Here is an 18488-nt window from a genome sequence, read left to right as displayed (position 1 = left end):
AGATTTTAAGAACCCACTGACAAAGGTGATATTTGTGAACTACTCTCTCTCTCTCTCTCTCTCTCTCTCTCTCTCTCTCTCTCTCTCTCTGGTTTTTGTTTTGCCATCTCGTTTTCCTCCAAGTTTGTAAAAACAGCTTTTTCTCCCTTTGCCCCACTACAGGCAGCCTGAGCTCACTTGTACCTCTCCCCTGTCAAAAGAAGAAATAACAGTTATTTTGGATTAAACCAGACTACTCAATGAAAAACAGAAACATTGAATTGTCAGTAGACACACACAAAGGAATATAATTTTCTAGCTTTTGGCATTTTCCTTTGTCAAGTTAGATTAACACACACACACACACACACACACACACACACACACACACACCTGTATACATGCATGGTGCTGGCTCCATGTGTTAGGCATAGGTGTCTGTGTTTGTGTGTGTGTGTGTGTGTGTGTGTGTGTGTGTGTGTGTGTCTATCAACACTTGAAAGCTTCTGACACCCAAAATCTGTTGTAGCAGCAAACCCCTTATTTTCTAAAGAATACAGCTCCCAGGTACGAAATAGCTTGAAATGTCTGATTAGAAGAGTGTTAATGTTTGAAATAGATTTGGCATTAAGCATGTGAACAATAAAAGTATAGAAAAGATTTGAAATTATGCTTAAAGTTTGTTGGAAATTGCTAAGTGCTCACACTATGAAAGATGGATAAATATAGTCTGGGGAGTTTACCAATGTAGGTAAAAGCTAGTTTTTCACACATCTCAATGTCTATGATATTGTATCTCCTGAATTGTGTGTTGTTCAGTGATGCAATTTTGCAGCTGTTTTCAGTGGTATATGTGGGTGCTGCCTGCAAAATGTGATGCACGTAGAGTTGGTTATAAAAAATGATAAAGAAGTGTTTGACGCATAATTTTACTGCAGAACAGCAAAAATGTAATATGCAATAAACTTTTTTTGTTTCATCATTTTGTGTGTGTGTGTGTGTGTGTGTGTGTGTGTGTGTGTGTGTGTGTGGGGAGGGGGGGGGGGAGAATCAGTGAGAAAAAGATGGATAAGTGGATGGCTATCACTCATTCAACACATTCTACAATTGCTCTTGGTCACCTCATGTTCTGCCCTTTTCAACATCAAGCTGATGATACCATCGATGGGTGTTGTTATAATTTGGAGGGTTACAATTGAAATTAATATGGAACACAAGAAGGTTCTTGTTCATTGTTCACCATCTTTGCTATTTGCACTTTCTAATGGAAGACAGAGGAAACTGCATATGTGCACATGTAAACAAACAAAACTGTTGGAGTTGCTCTTTCTTTCGATGTGTCCTTTACAATTGTAATTTGAATGTAAGAAATGCTACAAAGGCTTGAAACCCTAATATTCATTTTGAAGCATCCTTTACTTATTCCACATATGCCGTCATAATAAAGATGAACCACAAACAAAAATTTGACTTTGAAAATCCTGTTTAGATTCATGGCACACGTGTCTTACCTCTCTGATATTCAAAATTGGTCAACTTTAACATTTTTTTTTTTTTTTTGGTTAGTGAATACAAATATTTAGTTCATTGTAGGACTTTTTCAACATTTTATTTTTCAGGTGTGTGTAAAATAAGTTTTAAACACAAATAGGTTTTGTTCATGATCAAATTATCTGCTGCAGTTGTAAAATTATTTATTCACAGACTCCTTACACTGTCGGGTTTCAGGGACTCAGCCCTATTGTCAGGTGTATCTGTAAGTTAAAATAAAACAATATATCTAAACTATAAACAAGCTAACAGTGCTAGACAAAAAGCTAATCAGTATCACATAAATGCACTCAGTTTAACATACCTATAAATAGTAGGACAAAACATTGACGTCAAAGCTAACTATACATGCTGTACGTGGCGCATCAGATTAAATACTCAAACGTTCCTCACAAAAAGCATCTTTCACCTGTAATGGATATATGTCATCCTTATCCAGCAAGTACTGGCAAGAGGGCACATAGCCTAAAAAAACAAATAAAGCGAGATTAGACACTATACACTATGTGGGAGGCACACAGCTGAAAACACCATGCTAAAAACTATGTAACATTCAGCTGTACAGGACCAATCATTCAAATGTTTATGTAGCATTGTCATTGGAAGGCAGCACACGAGTAACTTGTAACTGGAACAATGAAATTGCTATTCAGGGGTCATTAACTGAGAAACTCAAAACACATGCAAATTGATGCTACTACACTGCAGCTAACACATCAGAACCTTGCACAGAGTGCCAGGGCATTGCAGCTGCCAACAGAAAGAGAACGGAGCAGTGGTGCTACAGGCCACATCGTAGTAAACATGACGTTAGAAGTGCACATTATGGACTGTAGTGTAATTAGGATAAGGATCGAAGAGACGATGAAATTTTGGAAATAGAACTAGCTATAGAAAAACAGCTCAAAGTAGTAATGGCACATGTAGAAGAGATATTTGTCCTTTAAAAAACAGTGCACAGTAGCCATAGTTAATAATAATTTTTTTAGTTTTTTGAGACTCAGTGCCCTCTCGCCAGCACTTGCTGGATAAGGGTGACTTATGCCAGTTACAGCTGAAAAGTATTTTTTTGCACCGGCACATTTGGGTATCTGATGAGCCATGTATGGCAGGCATAGTGCCTTGTAAGTTAGGTTTGACACGGACTCTTCATCCTACTATTTATAGCTATGTTCAGTGGAGTGCATTTATGTGATCACAATTAGCTTTTTCTCTAGCACTGTTGGCTTGTTTGCGCGCTGACAGAAAAAGTCTCACAACACCAAAAATTAATTAATGTAGTGTAATGAAATTTTGGGAATACATTTGTCTAGGTAACATATTTAAATGATTAACTTGGCAAGATCACAGGTTAATGTAAGCGTGAGATTAGCTATTGTAAATGTGAAATGCTGGAACATTAATAACTGGTGCATCTGCCAGAATGTTGGATGTGGCTATGCAAATGTGCACGCATTGTGTCATACAGATGCCAGGTGTCAGTTTGTGGGATGGAGTTCCGTGCCTACTCCACTCGGTCAGTCAATTCAGGGGCAATAAGTGCCGCTTTTGGACGACGCTTGAGTTGTCGTCTGATGACGTCCCGTATGTACTCGATTGGAGACAGATGTGGTGACTGACTAAGCCGAGGCAACCTGTCGACATTGTAGAGCGTGCTGGGTTACAGTGGTGTTACGTGTGTGAGCATTATCTTGTTGAAAACACCTCCTGGAATGCTGTTCGTCAGTACCAGCACAACAGGTCGAATCATCAGACTGATGTACAAATTTGCAGTCTGGCTGTGTGGGATGACCACAAGTGTATTCCTACTGTCATACGAAATCGCACCCCAGACTGTACTTCCGGGTGTAGTAGCTCCAGTGTGTTTAGCACACAGGCATGCTGGCTGCAGCCCTCAGCTCTCCGCCACTTAACCGACTCCCGGCCATCACTGGCACCGAGGCAGAACCATCTTCCGTCAGAAAATGCAACAGACCTCCACCCTGTCCACCAATGAGCTCTTGCTCGACACCACTGAAATTACAAATGGCGATGGTTTGGGGTCACTGGAATGCGTGCTATAGAGCGTCTGGCTCGGAGCTGTTCTTGCGGTAACCGATTTGTAACAGTTCACTGTGTCACTGTGGTGCCAATTGCTGCTCAGACTGCAGGTGCAGATACAGTACGGTGCGCCAGAGCATACGCCGAATACGATGGTCTACCCCAGGGCCGGCCAAAAGCTGCACATGTGTGCACGTATGCGACAGGGAGCGACAGCGACAGCTGTTATTAGACATGTGTCCTAAATGAACGGCGGCGGCTCCACTTCCCTGTTTATGTGGTACAAGCAAGAGCGCAACATATCCAGTCTCGTTTATCCCTGGTGACCGTAACCTTAACAGAGAAGTACTGAGAAATGGCAAGTACTGTGAAAAAGCAAAGCACGGGAGATCTATGTTCTCAGTCGTTTAAAAATGACTGGGAACTGCAATTCCTTTTTGTAGCCGTTGGTGAAAACTCACAGTGTTTGCTGTGCCGCCGAATAATAGGCGTCCAGCGTAAGTTTTCAATTGAAAGACATTACAGTACATATCACAAAGACGAGTGTAGTGTACTCAGCAGTGAAGACCGGCAAGCAAAATTAAATGTCCTTCAGAAAATGGATGAGACACATCAACTCGATTTTACTGTACGTCAAAGTAACTGATACTTCTTGAACTCTTAGTTTCTTGTGTTACATTTATGTCTATTTTACTGTACGCTGTACAATGTACTGTTTTCAATTTTCCAGAGTGACAACCACACTAAATCTTCACTGCGAGCAAGTTTTAAAATCGCATTAGGAATTGCACAATCTGGGAAACCCTTTTCCGAAGGGGAGTTTGTGAAAGGGTGTCTGATTGATGCTGCAGAACTTGTGTGTCCCACGAACGTTAGCAGGTTTCAAGAAATCAGTCTATCCAAACAAACAGTGACAAGACGTATCAGTGCTACGGCCAGCGATCTGCACAGGCAGCTAATAAATAAGGCTAAATACTTTGTTGCTTTCTCTGTTGCGCTCGATGAAGCAACAGATCTTACAGTTACAGCCCAGGTTGTGATATACATAAGAGGTGTCGTAACGCGCTTTGTGTAACAGAGGAGCGATATCTGTGCATAGAAACATTCACGACATGAACGCTGACGGCTGCGGCGTGCACGCTGTCACCCGGAAGTTGCACACTTGCAAGAGCACCACATGCGTGTAGAATTTCTGGTCGGCCCCGGTCTACCCTCTCGATGGTACCACGTGGCCATCTGGAGCACAGTCTTCTTGCAACTGTACATTCTCGTGGCCATCACTGCCTGAACAGTGGCTGCGTTCCTGCCAAGTCTTTCTGCAGTATTGCAGAAGGGACATCCAGCTTCTCGTAGCCGTGTTACACGGCCCGTTTCAAACTCGGACACTTGTTAATGGTGTCTTTGTCACCTTAAAGTTGTTGTTGACTAACATTAATTTACAATCTCCAATCTCAGAAGTAACTAATACTGACAACTGTTAAAGTGTGTATTTAAAGCAAATCCAAGTTGCATCTTCATAGTGGCGCTGCTAGTGCCACTCTTAACCAGCTGGCACAAAATTTGAATATTGCATCATCTTTCATATCTGGGAACACGACTACCAACTTTTGTTTTTCGCACTATTCCTTCTTGGTGTTGCGATTTTTTCCCCCATCTGTGTAATTTAGTAATAGTCATCATCATCATCATCATTTAAGACTGATTATGCCTTTCAGCGTTCAGTCTGGAGCATAGCCCCCCTTATAAAATTCCTCCATGATCCCCTATTCAGTGCTAAAATTGGTGCCTCTTCTGATGTTAAGCCTATTACTTCAAAATCATTCTTAACCGAACCCCACCATCTAAGCCTGTTCGCCCTGACTGCTACATCTATAGAGTTCATTCCCAGTTTTTCTTTGATTTCCTCATTGTGCACACCTTCCTGCCATTGTTCCCATCTACTAGTACCTGCAATCATCCTAGCTAATTTCATATCCATAAGCTCAACCTTATTGATAAGGTAACCTGAATCCACCCAGCTTTCGCTCCCATACAACAAAGTTGGTTGAAAGATTGAACGGTGCACAGATAACTTAGTCTTGGTACTGACTTCCTTCTTGCAGAAGAGAGTAGATCGTAGCTGAGTGCTCACAACATTAGCTTTGCTACACCTCGCTTCCAGTTCTTTCACTATGTTGCCATCCTGTGAGAAACCGTCCACCTGTTCTAACTTTGTTCCTCCTATTTGGCACTCAATCCGTTTATATTTCTTTCCCACTGACATTACTTTCGTTTTGGAGATGCTAATCTTCATACCGTACCCCTTACATTTCTGATCTAGCTCTGAAATATTACTTTGCAAACTTTCAATCGAATCTGCCATCACAACTAAGTCATCCACATATGCAAGACTGCTTATTTTGTGTTCACATATCTTAATCTCACCCAGCCAGTCTATTGTTTTCAACATATGATCCATAAATAATATGAACAACAGTGGAGACTGGTTGCAACCTTGTCTTACCCCTGAAACTACTCTGAGCCATGAACTCAATTTACCATCAACTCTAACTGCTGCCTGACTATCCATGTAAAGACCTTTAATTGCTTGCAAAAGTTTGCCTTCTATTCCATAATCTCGTAGAGCAGACAATAACCTCCTCCTAGGAACCCGGTCATATGCCTTTTCTAGATCTATAAAGTAATAGTTTATTTGATTTTTTTTTTTTAACTTTGTTACCTCTTGCTGGCATTTGCTGGATAATGCTGACTATGTCAGTTACAGCTTAAAGGCACTTTTTTACAGTAGGGTTTGGATATTTAATGAGGAACCATGTACAGCAGATGTGGTGCTTTGTAAGTTATTTTTGCCCTGAACCCAATGTCCTAATATTAATAGGTATGTTCGATGGAGTGCATTTATATGACTCCAATTAGCTTTTCGTCTATTACTGTTAGCTTGCTTATAGTTTAGATATATTTCGTAGCCTCACTATTTGTTTTACCAATTTTCTTTCAGAAATGAAAACAAAACATGAACTTCGTTTGTAGTGTAATATCCTGGACAGTTTCTGTATGCTGGGAGCAGCTGTTTCATGTGTCTACAATATGACTGTTAGAAGTCTCTATGGCAACACCTCTTTATAGCTCTATAGATGGCAACTGTTTTTGCATACAGACATTTCCACAACAGTTGAGAACTGTCAAAAGCATAGCACGAATTTTCTTAAGCTTCGAACGGGTGCACCAATTTTCATAACACAAGCAGGTGTGCGGCAAACTTTGCACACATGTAAAGAATAGCTGTCTTTGTGTTACCAGTGTATGAGGTAAATAACAGTTTAATCTTAGTTTAATTTAACAATGGTGTTTATTATATGAGCTAAATTACTGTTTAATCAAACGAATCTGTCGTTGTGCACAAGTGTTTCCACAAGTAATGACCCACTCTGAGCCTTAAACAGTGCAGTTGAATCGGATCCCAGTCAAATTCTTATTCGGTTACTAATCATTTCACAGACAAATACCTCATTGTGGGATTGTGCTTCTAGCTCAGAATCTGGGTCATTTTCTTGCACGGATCGAAAAAATTTTTCTCACTTGTCTCGCTGTTTGTTTTATATTACTGCTGCTCACTTGGAAGTATGACAGCATAATGTATCAGTGTTTAGCTGAGGCAATAATGAAGGAATAGGTATGGGCTTGCAATTGTAAAACAGCAGTGGAATGTTACAAGACAGTATTACTGCAGTTGGCGCACTTTATAAGTGGGCACAGCTGCTTAACGGTTAAGTTGACTTGATTGTAGGAATGTCATAGTGGTAAAGAATAAATGTATTAAAGCTTTGTGAGTGATGTGACATTTTTTTCACACATCTCAGTGTTTATGACATCAAATCTCATGAACTATGACAGCTAGCTGGTTCTCACTCCAAGAGCAATTGTTGCCAGACAGTAACAGATATGAGGGTTGTCCATAAAGTAAGGTCTCTAACGAGCCCCCATTGGGAACGAGCTAGCTCAGATTTGAAACAGTAGCATGTTCCTTGCTTCCCACACCATTATTCTAGCCAGTCCCCACCTCTCTGTGACTCTCATTTTTGGCGTAGCAGCTGTTAACAATGGAAGGGAAAATAGATGCTCCTGCCAAATGTGGATTGCGTTCTGTGATCAGATTTCTGTGGTTTAAGGGGTCAACACCTATTGAAATACGTCACCAGTTGTTCGATGTGTGTGGAGAAAAGTGTATGGACATAAAAAAATGTGCCGAAGTGGTATAGGGAATTTGCAGACGGGCGTACAAACGTTCATGTTGTGGCCCGCCACAGGCATCCACCAGTTTCAGATGATACAGTGACGAAAGTTAAAGTTTTGCTTGTGGATCGGCATGTGAGTGTGCGAGAGATTGCCGAACTGATAGGGGATGCCTCTAAGACTACGGAGGACAAGATTTTGATGGACATTTTGAAGTATCACAAGATGTGTGCCAGGTGGGTGTCATGCATGCTCACTGATAAACACAAAAAGGAGTGCATCAGAAGTGCCCCCAAGTTTCTGCGCTGTTACTGGGAAGAAGGTGAGGAATTTCTGGATTCAGTTGTAACTGGGGATGAGACGTGGGTCCACTACTTCACGCCAGAGACTAAAAAATAATCAAAATTATGGCGGCATTCTGGTTCTCCAATCCTCAAGAAGTTCAGGCAAATGCCATCAGAAAGGAACGTTATGGCTTCAGTATTTTGGGATAGAAAAGGCATTCTGCTTGTCTACTACCTGGAAAGGGGTACAACAATTGATGTGGCAAGGTACTGCGAGAGACTAATATAGCTACACCGGGCTGTACAGAACAAAAGGCAGGGTCGGCTGACAAAGGGAGTTCCTTTTGCACCGTGACATCATCTGCCCTCACGATGCCAGCACGACGACAGATCTTGTCACCAAATTTGGGTGAGAAGTCATTGACCATACTCTGTACTGTCCTGATTTGACTCTCAGTGACTACTGTTTGTTTCCCACCTTGAAACAACGTTTGGGGGGAATTAAATTCTGAAGCAACAAAGAGCTGAAGGCAGCTGTCGATTCCTTCCTGTATGAGTGGGTGGGACAGTGGTATGATGAGGTTATGAAAAAGCTTCTGGAACATCTCCAAAAATGCATTGATCGTGACGGGGACTATGATGAAAAATAGCTAAAACCCCAAGCTTTTAGAATCTGTAATTTATTTTGCAATAAAATAATGTTTACTATGTGGAAAATCATTGGAAATCTTAATTTATATACAACCATCGTATATGTCCCAGGTGGTCTAGTAGTTTAGGAGGAGATGTGTAAAACACACACACACACACACATTTTTATAATACAAGGGTCGGAACTTAAATATCGGCAACTATTTATTCGCAACCGATACAAAAGAGTTACATGTTTGCACCTGTTACTGTCCTTCAAAGCAGTCATCAGTGTTGTGTAGAACCTGTTGCCAGCGATGTGGAAGGCGTAGTATACCGTTAGCAGAGCCTGTTCTGTTGATGGTGCGAATGGAGTGGTCTACTGCCTGTCGAATCTCCGGAACGGTTCTGAAGCGAATGCCACGACACGAGGACTCGAGTCAGGGAAGTACGGTGGCTAGTACAGTACTCCGCAGTCCCGTCAACCGAACAGAGCGGCCACAGCTCGTGCCGTACGCGCCCGCACTTTGTCGTGCGAAATGACGTGTGGGTTGTGCAGAAAGTGTCACCGCTTCTTTCGCAGAGCTGGTCACAGGTGATGCTCTAAATTTATTTATTTTATTTAGCGTATGGCTCATAACATCACAGTAAAAATGACAGAAACAACACGATTTAAAAAAAAATCACATATGTATAAACAGAGCAATAAATAACAGTTTGTATATAAGGACACTGCCAATTGTAAATTAACACTCACAGAAGAGCAATCACAAGCAGACGTCCAGCTTAGATAATAAATAGTCGATTGCCTCTCGGGTCGCCATTAGTAAATCCTGTGGGTCACCCTCGTATACCCTCAGTGGGCATTCCTGCACGACGTGTTCGACCGTCTGTCTCTCAGCGCCACAGTCGCAAGCGGCCGAAGGAAGTTTACCCCACCTGTGTAAGGAGTCGGCGCATCTCCCACAGTTGGTTCTGATGCTCTAAAAACAAACAGTAATACGACTTAAGTCCTTGCGACTTTGATTTGATTCCGAAGATGAAGGAACCACATCGTAGCATTCACTTCGGAACTGTTCCAGAGATTCGAGAGCCAATACACTGCTCCATTCGCACCGTCGACAGAACAGGCTCTGCTAACGGTATACCACGCCTTCCACATTGCTGGCAACGCGTTCGGCACAATACTGGCTACTACTTTGAAGGACAGTAACCGGTGCAAAGATGTAACGCTTTTGTATCAGTTGTGAATAAATAGTTGCCACTACGTAAGTTCCAACTCTCGTATGTACGTATTTTAACTTACACAGGGTGTATACGGCCCGGGACATCCGGGAAAAACCCGGGAATTTTTTCATCCGGGACAAATCCGGGAAAAACCCGGGAATTTTTTAGAATTCCGGGATTTTTCATTGTTTTAGATTTCAGTTAAAGTTTTATAGGTTTGACGTGTAAGATCTGATACGCTGACAAAGAACTTTAGTCCACTAATGCTGAATAATACTGCAGCAATGAAACATAAATCAGAGAGTAACACCAAAATAAAAGTTTAGTTGCATAGAAAATGGGTAATTTACACAATGCAGAGACCAGTTTGCCGACACCGAAAAGTGTCAAAGGCTTTAGGTCGAAGATTATGCAGTACATCCGTAATAACTAACGTGCATTCGATGTGCGTGACGTCTCAATTGTTTACATTCCTAACAGATCACCAGAAAATATTACGAATAGTGGCTTGAGATGCGTTACTTTCAAAGTAAATTTCCACGCAAGATGATTTATGTTACGTGTGAGAATGTGCAGTGAATTTCTTAAATCACAGGGCGTTATAACTCTCATTCAAAGCGTTAACACTTTGAGGATCAGCCATTTGAGAAATGTCGGGCCCAGAAGATAAGTCATTTATGCCAGTATTTAAAATTTTACCGGCACATTTGTATTTGATATGACTTAACGTGTAACACACGCTAAAAAAAGACCGAGCTTCAAGTTAGTTTTCATATTTAATGTTGTTCTTTCATAGATAAAAAATTATGCAATCGATGGCAAAAAGTGTAATTGACCTTCAAAAAAATGTGCATAATGTGTTACTGAGCAATGTCACAAGTCTCTTTGTGCCAGAACACTTCGACTTTTCTACACAACTGATAATCATTTTGGCACGATTTTAATTGCCAAATTAGAGCCTGTTAGTAGCCCTACGGACTTCCTATCATTGTAGGACTAATAACAGTGGATGCCAATGAACGATGCAATTCTCGTTCGGACATACACATCTACTTAAGAGTTGACCGGTGTAGAAAAGCACTTTGCTGAGTTGAGCGAGCTCGGCCTATCTTCGTAACGTACGCGCCGCGGCCTGTCTTTCTCGTAGGCCTCGTGCTCTAACTGCCGTCATTTGCTAGCGAGATCACGTGACATGAGCTATGACTGGATGACAAAAGTGCATCGCTCCACGCAATCTCTGTTTTATAGTTTCGGAAGCTACTGTGCTGTAATTTGTGGAATTTGTGTATATACTTTCGAAATACGAAAATAAACTCTGTGTATATTGTCTCGCATCAAACAACTTCCCAAACGCATTGTTTTTCCTGGATTTCGTTTCCTAGAGTGCTGGGACGTCCTCCGCCGGTATAAGGCCTTTACGATTCACAGGACTGATAGCTTTTTAAGCTCCGAGGGAATGTATAGGTTTCTAAGCTCCGAGGGAATGTATACTGATACTTAACACGGATGTATTTTCACCCGCTTTATACGTAATTTCATCCGGGAGAAATTGTGTTTTTAACCGGGAAATCCGGGAATATTTTTTTCTTGTCCACATAGACACCCTGTTACAGATTCACCTGAAGATGGGGCCGAGTCCCTGAAACGTCGTAGTGCAAGGACTTCAGTCGATAACTACTTTTACAACTGTAGCTGGCGATTTCATCAGTTGCAGATGTCCCCGTCAGCAAAAGCAAACGGGCTAAACTCCGTTCCATTTTTTGACAGCACCGAGAAGCGTGTGGCTCAGGACGAAGCCTCAGGGACACCGAGTGCGAGCGGCGGAGGAAAGCGGCGCAAAACTGCGGCGTCGGCGCTGGCGGCCGCCGCGGGGCAGGAGGCCGGAGGAGACCTGCCGGAGGAGACGGTGGCCGACATCATCGCACAGATCGACCACCCCGGCCACTCCGCAGGCCCCGACGTGAGTACAGTGTAGAGTGGCCGGCCGTGTCGCACGCGCGCGGCGCAAATGTGTGCTCGTATGTTGCGATCTACTGCTTTTTTGTGACCTGCGAAATAAGATTTTTAAAGATTACAAGGAGGCCCGAGGCTGGCCATCCTTACCTCCGGGAACTAAAATCCTTACAAGGGAACCTCCCCATCGCAGCCCCCTCAGATTTAGTTATAAGTTGGCACAGTGGATAGGCCTCGAAAAACTGAACACAGATCAATAGAGAAAACAGGAAGAAGTTGTGTGGAACTATGAAAAAAATAAGCAAAATATACAAACTGAGTAGTCCATGTGCAAGACAGGCAACATCGAGGACGGTGTAGACTCGGGAGCGCCGTGGTCCCGTGGTTAGCGTGAGCAACTGCGGAACGAGCGGTCCTCGGTTCGAGTCTTCCTTCGAGTGAAAAATTTTAATTTTTATTTTCAGACAAATTCAGTGTTCAGGCACTCGCACATAATCAACTTCGCTCTCCAAAATTCCATGACATGCTTGTAGATATGCAGGATTTGACGGTCTACACATGGAAAAATTTGAAAACATTAAAAACGGATGTTTTGACAGAGCACAGAGAAAATTGTGCGACTGTGAAACTGTTGCATTCATTTATTGCAGTTTATGTAACACACACTTATGTTTTCATTTTTTTTTGGGAGTGATTATCAGATACACAAGAAAACCTAAATCGGGCAAGGTAGAAGAATCTTTTCACCCATTCGCCAAGTGTGTAAGTTAGGTGGGTCGACTACATATTCCTGTCATGTAACGCACATGCCGTCTTTAGTGTCGTATAGAATATATCAGACGTGTTTTCCTGGATCAAATGTTTTCGGTTCCCATTGAAGAGGCACGTCCTTTCGTCTACTCATCGCACGGTTTTGCGGTGCGGTCGCAGAACACAGACACTAAACTTATTACAGTGAACAGAGACGTCAATGAACGAACAGCAGATCACAACTTTGCAAAAATAAAATAAGTAAACAGGGAGGGAGGACTTGAACCGAGGACCTCTCGCTCCGCAGCTGCTCACGCTAACCACAGGACCACGGCGCTCCGGTGCTCGCGTCATCCTTGAAGTTGATTATGTTGCCTATGGACTACTCAGTTTGTATATTTTGGTTATTGTTTGATAGTTCCACACAACTTCTTCCTGTTTTCTCGATTTATTTGTGTTCAGTTTTTCAAGGCCTATCCATTGTGCCAAATTATAACTAAATCTGAGGGGGGGTGCGATGGGGAGGTTCCCTTGTTAGTACTGCTAATACAAACAGCTAAAAGTAGAATATACAGTGTTATACAATAGTTCAAAAAATACTTTAAAATTACTGTGTCTTACCGAGATCTTGTTCCCCACCGTCACCTTCAAAGTACTCTTCTTAGAAGCAAACCAGCGAACCCCTGATTCTGTAAAGAATTGAACTCCCATGTATAAAACAGCTTCAAACGTATGATTACTTTACACGAGTTAATAATGCATTAAATCTTTAAGTGTGTAAGTGAGAAAAAGTACAGGAACTGTGTGAAATTAAGCTCGAAGTTTATTGGAAGTTGCTTGAAATTATGCTTAAAGGTTATTGGAAGTTGGTAAGTGCTCTCATTATGAAATACTGGGTGAATATAGTCTGGGTAATGTGCGCTCCATTTCAAACAGAGGCTAGTTTTTCATGCATCTCAATGTTTATGACATATCTCTTGAACTGTGTGTCACACAGTGGTCTATTTGGATACTGTCCATGAAATGTGTTGCCTTTTAATTTATTACTTCTTTACTACCAACTATATTCACAGTGTATTTTGCAAACAGTATCTACATATACCATTGAATGTACTTCCAAAATTATATCGTTGTCCGACATATAGTTCAGGGGATATGATGTGATACACATAGAAGCTGCTTAAAATGGAGTACAAATTATCCAGACTATATTCATCCATTGTTTCATAATAAGAGCATTTAGTGATTTCCAAAAAACTTTAAGCATAATTTCAAACCTTTTATAAAATGTTTCTCACTTACATGCATAATGTCACATTTTTAACCCATTAACTAACTTGTAAAGCAGTCAGACATTTGAAGCTGCTTTGTACACAGGAGTCCAAATCTTTAAAGACTCGCACGTTTACAGGTCTACTGTAATTTGTTACAAGCTGTTGCAGAGCTCTCGGTTGGTCTGCCTATGATCCTGCAGAATCATATCCCTAAGTTTCTGAACATTTCCTGTTGAGATGCCAGCTCATAGCCGACCAGATCTGTCATCAACAGTGGTCAACATGGGCCCATTTGGTGTGTTACTGCAGTGATATCCCAAAGTTGAAAATAAAAGTTTTTCACCAATATTTCATGTGAGCCATGTGAAACCACAAACTCGCAGGAAGATGACAGTAGAAACTTGCTCATCGGCAGCCATCTGGAATGAATTATTCACTCTGCAGTGGAGTGTGCACTGATATGAAATTTCCTGACAGATTAAAATTGTGCGCCAGACTCAGACCGAGGGCATTTGCCAGTTTTTACTCTTCCAGGAAGTTTAATATCAGCACACCCACTTCACTCCAGAGTGAAAACTTCATTCTGGAAACATCCTTCAGGCTGTGGCTGAGCCATGTCTCCACAATATCGTTTGTTCGAGGAGAGCGAGGCTTGCAAGTTTCACACGAGAACCTCTGTGAAGTTTGGAAGGTGGGAGACGAGGTACTGGCGGAAGTAAAGGAGTGAGGATGGGTCACGAGTCATGCTAGGGTAGCTCGGGGAGTAGAGCAACTTTTCGCAACTGGCAAAGGCCCCATGTTTTGAGTCCCAGTGTGGCATGCAGATTTAATCTGCTAGGAAGTTTCAGCATCCAACCAAACTATTCGTCTCATAGCCACTTGCCACTGGTTCAGTAAGGATGAGTGGGGTGTACTTAAAACCATTTGTTCTGTGTTTCTTCTTTAGGGGGTAGATTAGTTCCTACACTAAAAGATGCCTACCATCTTCCCTCCACAAATAATGAACATATAAGATCCTAAAGCTAGAACTAGAGTTTTGTGCTCTGAAATAGGAAATGTTTCCTCATGGAGGTAAGTATTTACCAGCCATTCTCTCACCTTGAATTATTAACACTTCTCTGCGTCGAATTTTCCTATTTACAAGATTTTAGTCACTTGCAGTTGCTGTCTAGAAATACTTAATTTCATTTTGCTACTAGCCACAATCACCTTCAGGAAGTACTTCCATTACATTTGATGACATAATGCAATTGTTCTCCTATCATTCTGTACATTTTTAGTTAGATAGTGATCAGAAAGAGATATTTATACGGGGTTATTACAAATGATTGAAGCGATTTCACAGCTCTTCAATAACTTTATTATTTGAGATATTTTCACAATGCTTTGCACACACATACAAAAACTCAAAAAGTTTTTTTAGGCATTCACAAATGTTCGATATGTGCCCCTTTAGTGATTAGGCAGACATCAAGCCGATAATCAAGTTCCTCCCACACTCGGCGCAGCATGTCCCCATCAATGAGTTCGAAAGCATCGTTGATGCGAGCTCGCAGTTCTGGCACGTTTCTTGGTAGAGGAGGTTTAAACACTGAATCTTTCACATAACCCCACAGAAAGAAATCGCATAGGGTTAAGTCGGGAGAGCGTGGAGGCCATGACAGGAATTGCTGATCATGATCTCCACCACGACCGATCCATCGGTTTTCCAATCTCCTGTTTAAGAAATGCCGAACATCATGATGGAAGTGCGGTGGAGCACCATCCTGTCGAAAGATGAAGTCGGCGCTGTCGGTCTCCAGTTGTGGAATGAGCCAATTTTCCAGCATGTCCAGATACATGTGTTCTGTAATGTTTTTTTCGCAGAAGAAAAAGGGGCTGTATACTTTAAACCGTGAGATTGCACAAAACACGTTAACTTTTGGTGAATTGCGAATTTGCTGCACGAATGTGTGAGGATTCTCTACCGCCCAGATTTGCACATTGTGTCTGTTCACTTCACCATTAAGAAAAAATGTTGCTTCATCACTGAAAACAAGTTTCGCACTGAACGCATCCTCTTGCACGAGCTGTTGCAACCGCGCCGAAAATTCAAAGCGTTTGACTTTGTCATCGGGTGTCAGGGCTTGTAGCAATTGTAAACGGTAAGGCTTCTGCTTTAGCCTTTTCCGTAAGATTTTCCAAACCGTCGGCTGTGATACGTTTAGCTCCCTGCTCGCTTTATTCGTCGACTTCCGCGGGCTACGCGTGAAACTTGCCCGCACGCGTTCAACCGTTTCTTCGCTCACTGCAGGCCGACCTGTCGATTTCCCCTTACAGAGGCATCCAGAAGCTTCAAACTGTGCATAACAACGCCGAATGGAGTTAGCAGTTGGTGGATCTTTGTTGAACTTCGTCCTGAAGTGTCGTTGCACTGTTATGACTGACTGATGTGAGTGCATTTCAAGCACAACGTACGCTTTCTCGGCTCCTGTCGCCATTTTGTTTCACTGCGCTCTCGAGCACTCTGGCGGCAGAAACCTGAAGTACGGCTTCAGCCGAACAATATTTTATGAGTTTTTGTACATATCTTTAGTGTGTCGTGACCATACGTCAATGAATGGAGCTACAGTGAATTTATGAAATCGCTTCAATCATTTGTAATAGCCCTGTATGTGTGTGTTTCATTATACACTGCTCTGCAAACCTTAAGGGCGAGCTGGATAAAGTAACATAACACATTAACTAGTGATTAGAACTGAGTGAAAGTTTGGGAACATGTTGCCAGAGGTCTCTCTCACGTACAGAAAGTTAGACGTTACACTGTGTGAAGGCAGTATGACTGTACTGGCAAATGGGGCTGGCCTAGCAATGTGAGGTAGTTGAAGGAATGGCAGAGGATTGTGTGTCAATCAGCGAGCAGTTATGGCACACTGTGTCGGTGATCTTCATTACGACATGTCCCAGAAATAACGTTTTGATGACTTCACATTGCGTAGACTCACACTAAATGGGAGAAGGACGAAGTGTGACGAGTGTAGCTGAGGAGTTTTGTACCACTCACACCACTGTTCCACGTGCACGGGGAGTGTCCCTAACCACAGGAAATGCTGCCTGAAAGGAGCTAAGGTGGTCGGTCACGAACAACTACAGCAGCAGACGAGTGCTACATTATGCAACAGGCAAGAAGTGACCCACGTCTAACATCGGTGCAATTGCAACTATATTTAACAGGACCGCAAGGCACGCAGTCTCTTGCTCCGTAGTGGGGTGCGTGGAGGTTGTATCTTTGCCCGACAGGCAGTATGTTGTGTTCCCTCGACCCGCCCCCATTGGTGACATTGTTTGTGATACAGAATGAGATTTTTCATTCTGCAGCAGAGTGTGTGCTGATATTAAACTTCCTGGCAGATTAAAACTGTGTACCGGTTTGAGACTCGAACGTGGGACCTTTGCCTTTTGCGTGCAAGTGCTCTACCGACTGAGCCACCCAAGCACGACTCACGACCCACCCTCACAGCTTTACTTCTGCCAGTGCCTCGTCTCCTACCTTCCAGACTTCACAGAAGCTCTCCTGCGAACCTTGCAGAACTAGCGCTCTTGGAAGAAAGGATACTGTAGAGACATGGCTTAGCCACAGCCTGGGGGATGTTTCCAGAATGAGATTTTCACTCTGCAGCGGAGTGTGTGCTGATATGAAACTTCCTGACAGATTAAAACTGTGTGCCGGTCCGAGACTCGAACTCAGGACCTTTGCCTTTCGCGGGCAAGTGCTCTACCAACTGAGCTACCCAAGCACCACTCACGCCCCGTCCTCACAGCTTTACTTCTGCCAGTACCTTGTCTTTTATCTTCGAAACTTTACAGAAGCTCTCCTGCGACCCTTGCAGAAATAGCACTCCTGAAAGAAAGGATATTGCGGAGACATGGCTTAGGCACAGCCTGGGGGATGTTTCCAGAATGAGATATTCACTCTGCAGCGGAGTGTGTGCTGATATGAAACTTCCTGACAGATTAAAACTGTGTGCCGGACCGAGACTCGAACTCGGGACCTTTGCCTTTCGCGGGCAAGTGCTCTACCAACTGAGCTACCCAAGCACAACTCACGCCCCGTCCTCACAGCTTTACTTCTGCCAGTACTTTGTCTTTTACCTTCGAAACTTTACAGAAGCTCTCCTGTGAACCTTGCAGAAATAGCACTCCTGAAAGAAAGGATACTGCGGAGACATGGCTTAGCCACAGCCTGGGGGATGTTTCCAGAATGAGATATTCACTCTGCAGCGGAGTGTGCGCTGATATGAAACTTCCTGACAGATTAAAACTGTGTGCCGGACCGAGACTCGAACTCTGGACCTTTGCCTTTCGCGGGCAAGTGCTCTACCAACTGAGCTACCCAAGCACGACTCACGCCCCGTCCACACAGCTTTACTTCTGCCAGTACCTCGTCTCCTACTTTCCAAACTTCACAGACACTCTCCTGCAAACCAGAATTGAAGCTGTGAGGAGGGGTCACGAGTCGTGCTTGGGTAGCTCAGTTGGTAGAGTCTCGGTCCGGCACACAGTTTTAATCTGTGAGGAAGTTTCATAT

At 42.8% G+C, this 18488-nt stretch overlaps 1 protein-coding gene across 6 annotated transcripts in view; it reads left to right on the top strand.

Annotated features, from left to right (window-relative positions):
• LOC126108568 (histone acetyltransferase KAT2A) overlaps nucleotides 1-18488 on the top strand; it is a 432376-nt gene that overhangs the window by 243638 nt on the left and 170250 nt on the right. For all 6 annotated transcript variants that reach the window (XM_049913857.1, XM_049913859.1, XM_049913855.1 and 3 more), the window contains one exon: nucleotides 11712-11904. In XM_049913857.1, the coding sequence (XP_049769814.1) occupies nucleotides 11712-11904 (193 nt within the window). The remainder of the gene's footprint in view (nucleotides 1-11711; nucleotides 11905-18488) is intronic.

This window comes from Schistocerca cancellata, chromosome 11 (assembly GCF_023864275.1).
Source record: "Schistocerca cancellata isolate TAMUIC-IGC-003103 chromosome 11, iqSchCanc2.1, whole genome shotgun sequence".
NCBI classification, from domain to species: domain Eukaryota; kingdom Metazoa; phylum Arthropoda; class Insecta; order Orthoptera; family Acrididae; genus Schistocerca; species Schistocerca cancellata.
This window is presented reverse-complemented; position numbering and strand designations above follow the sequence as displayed.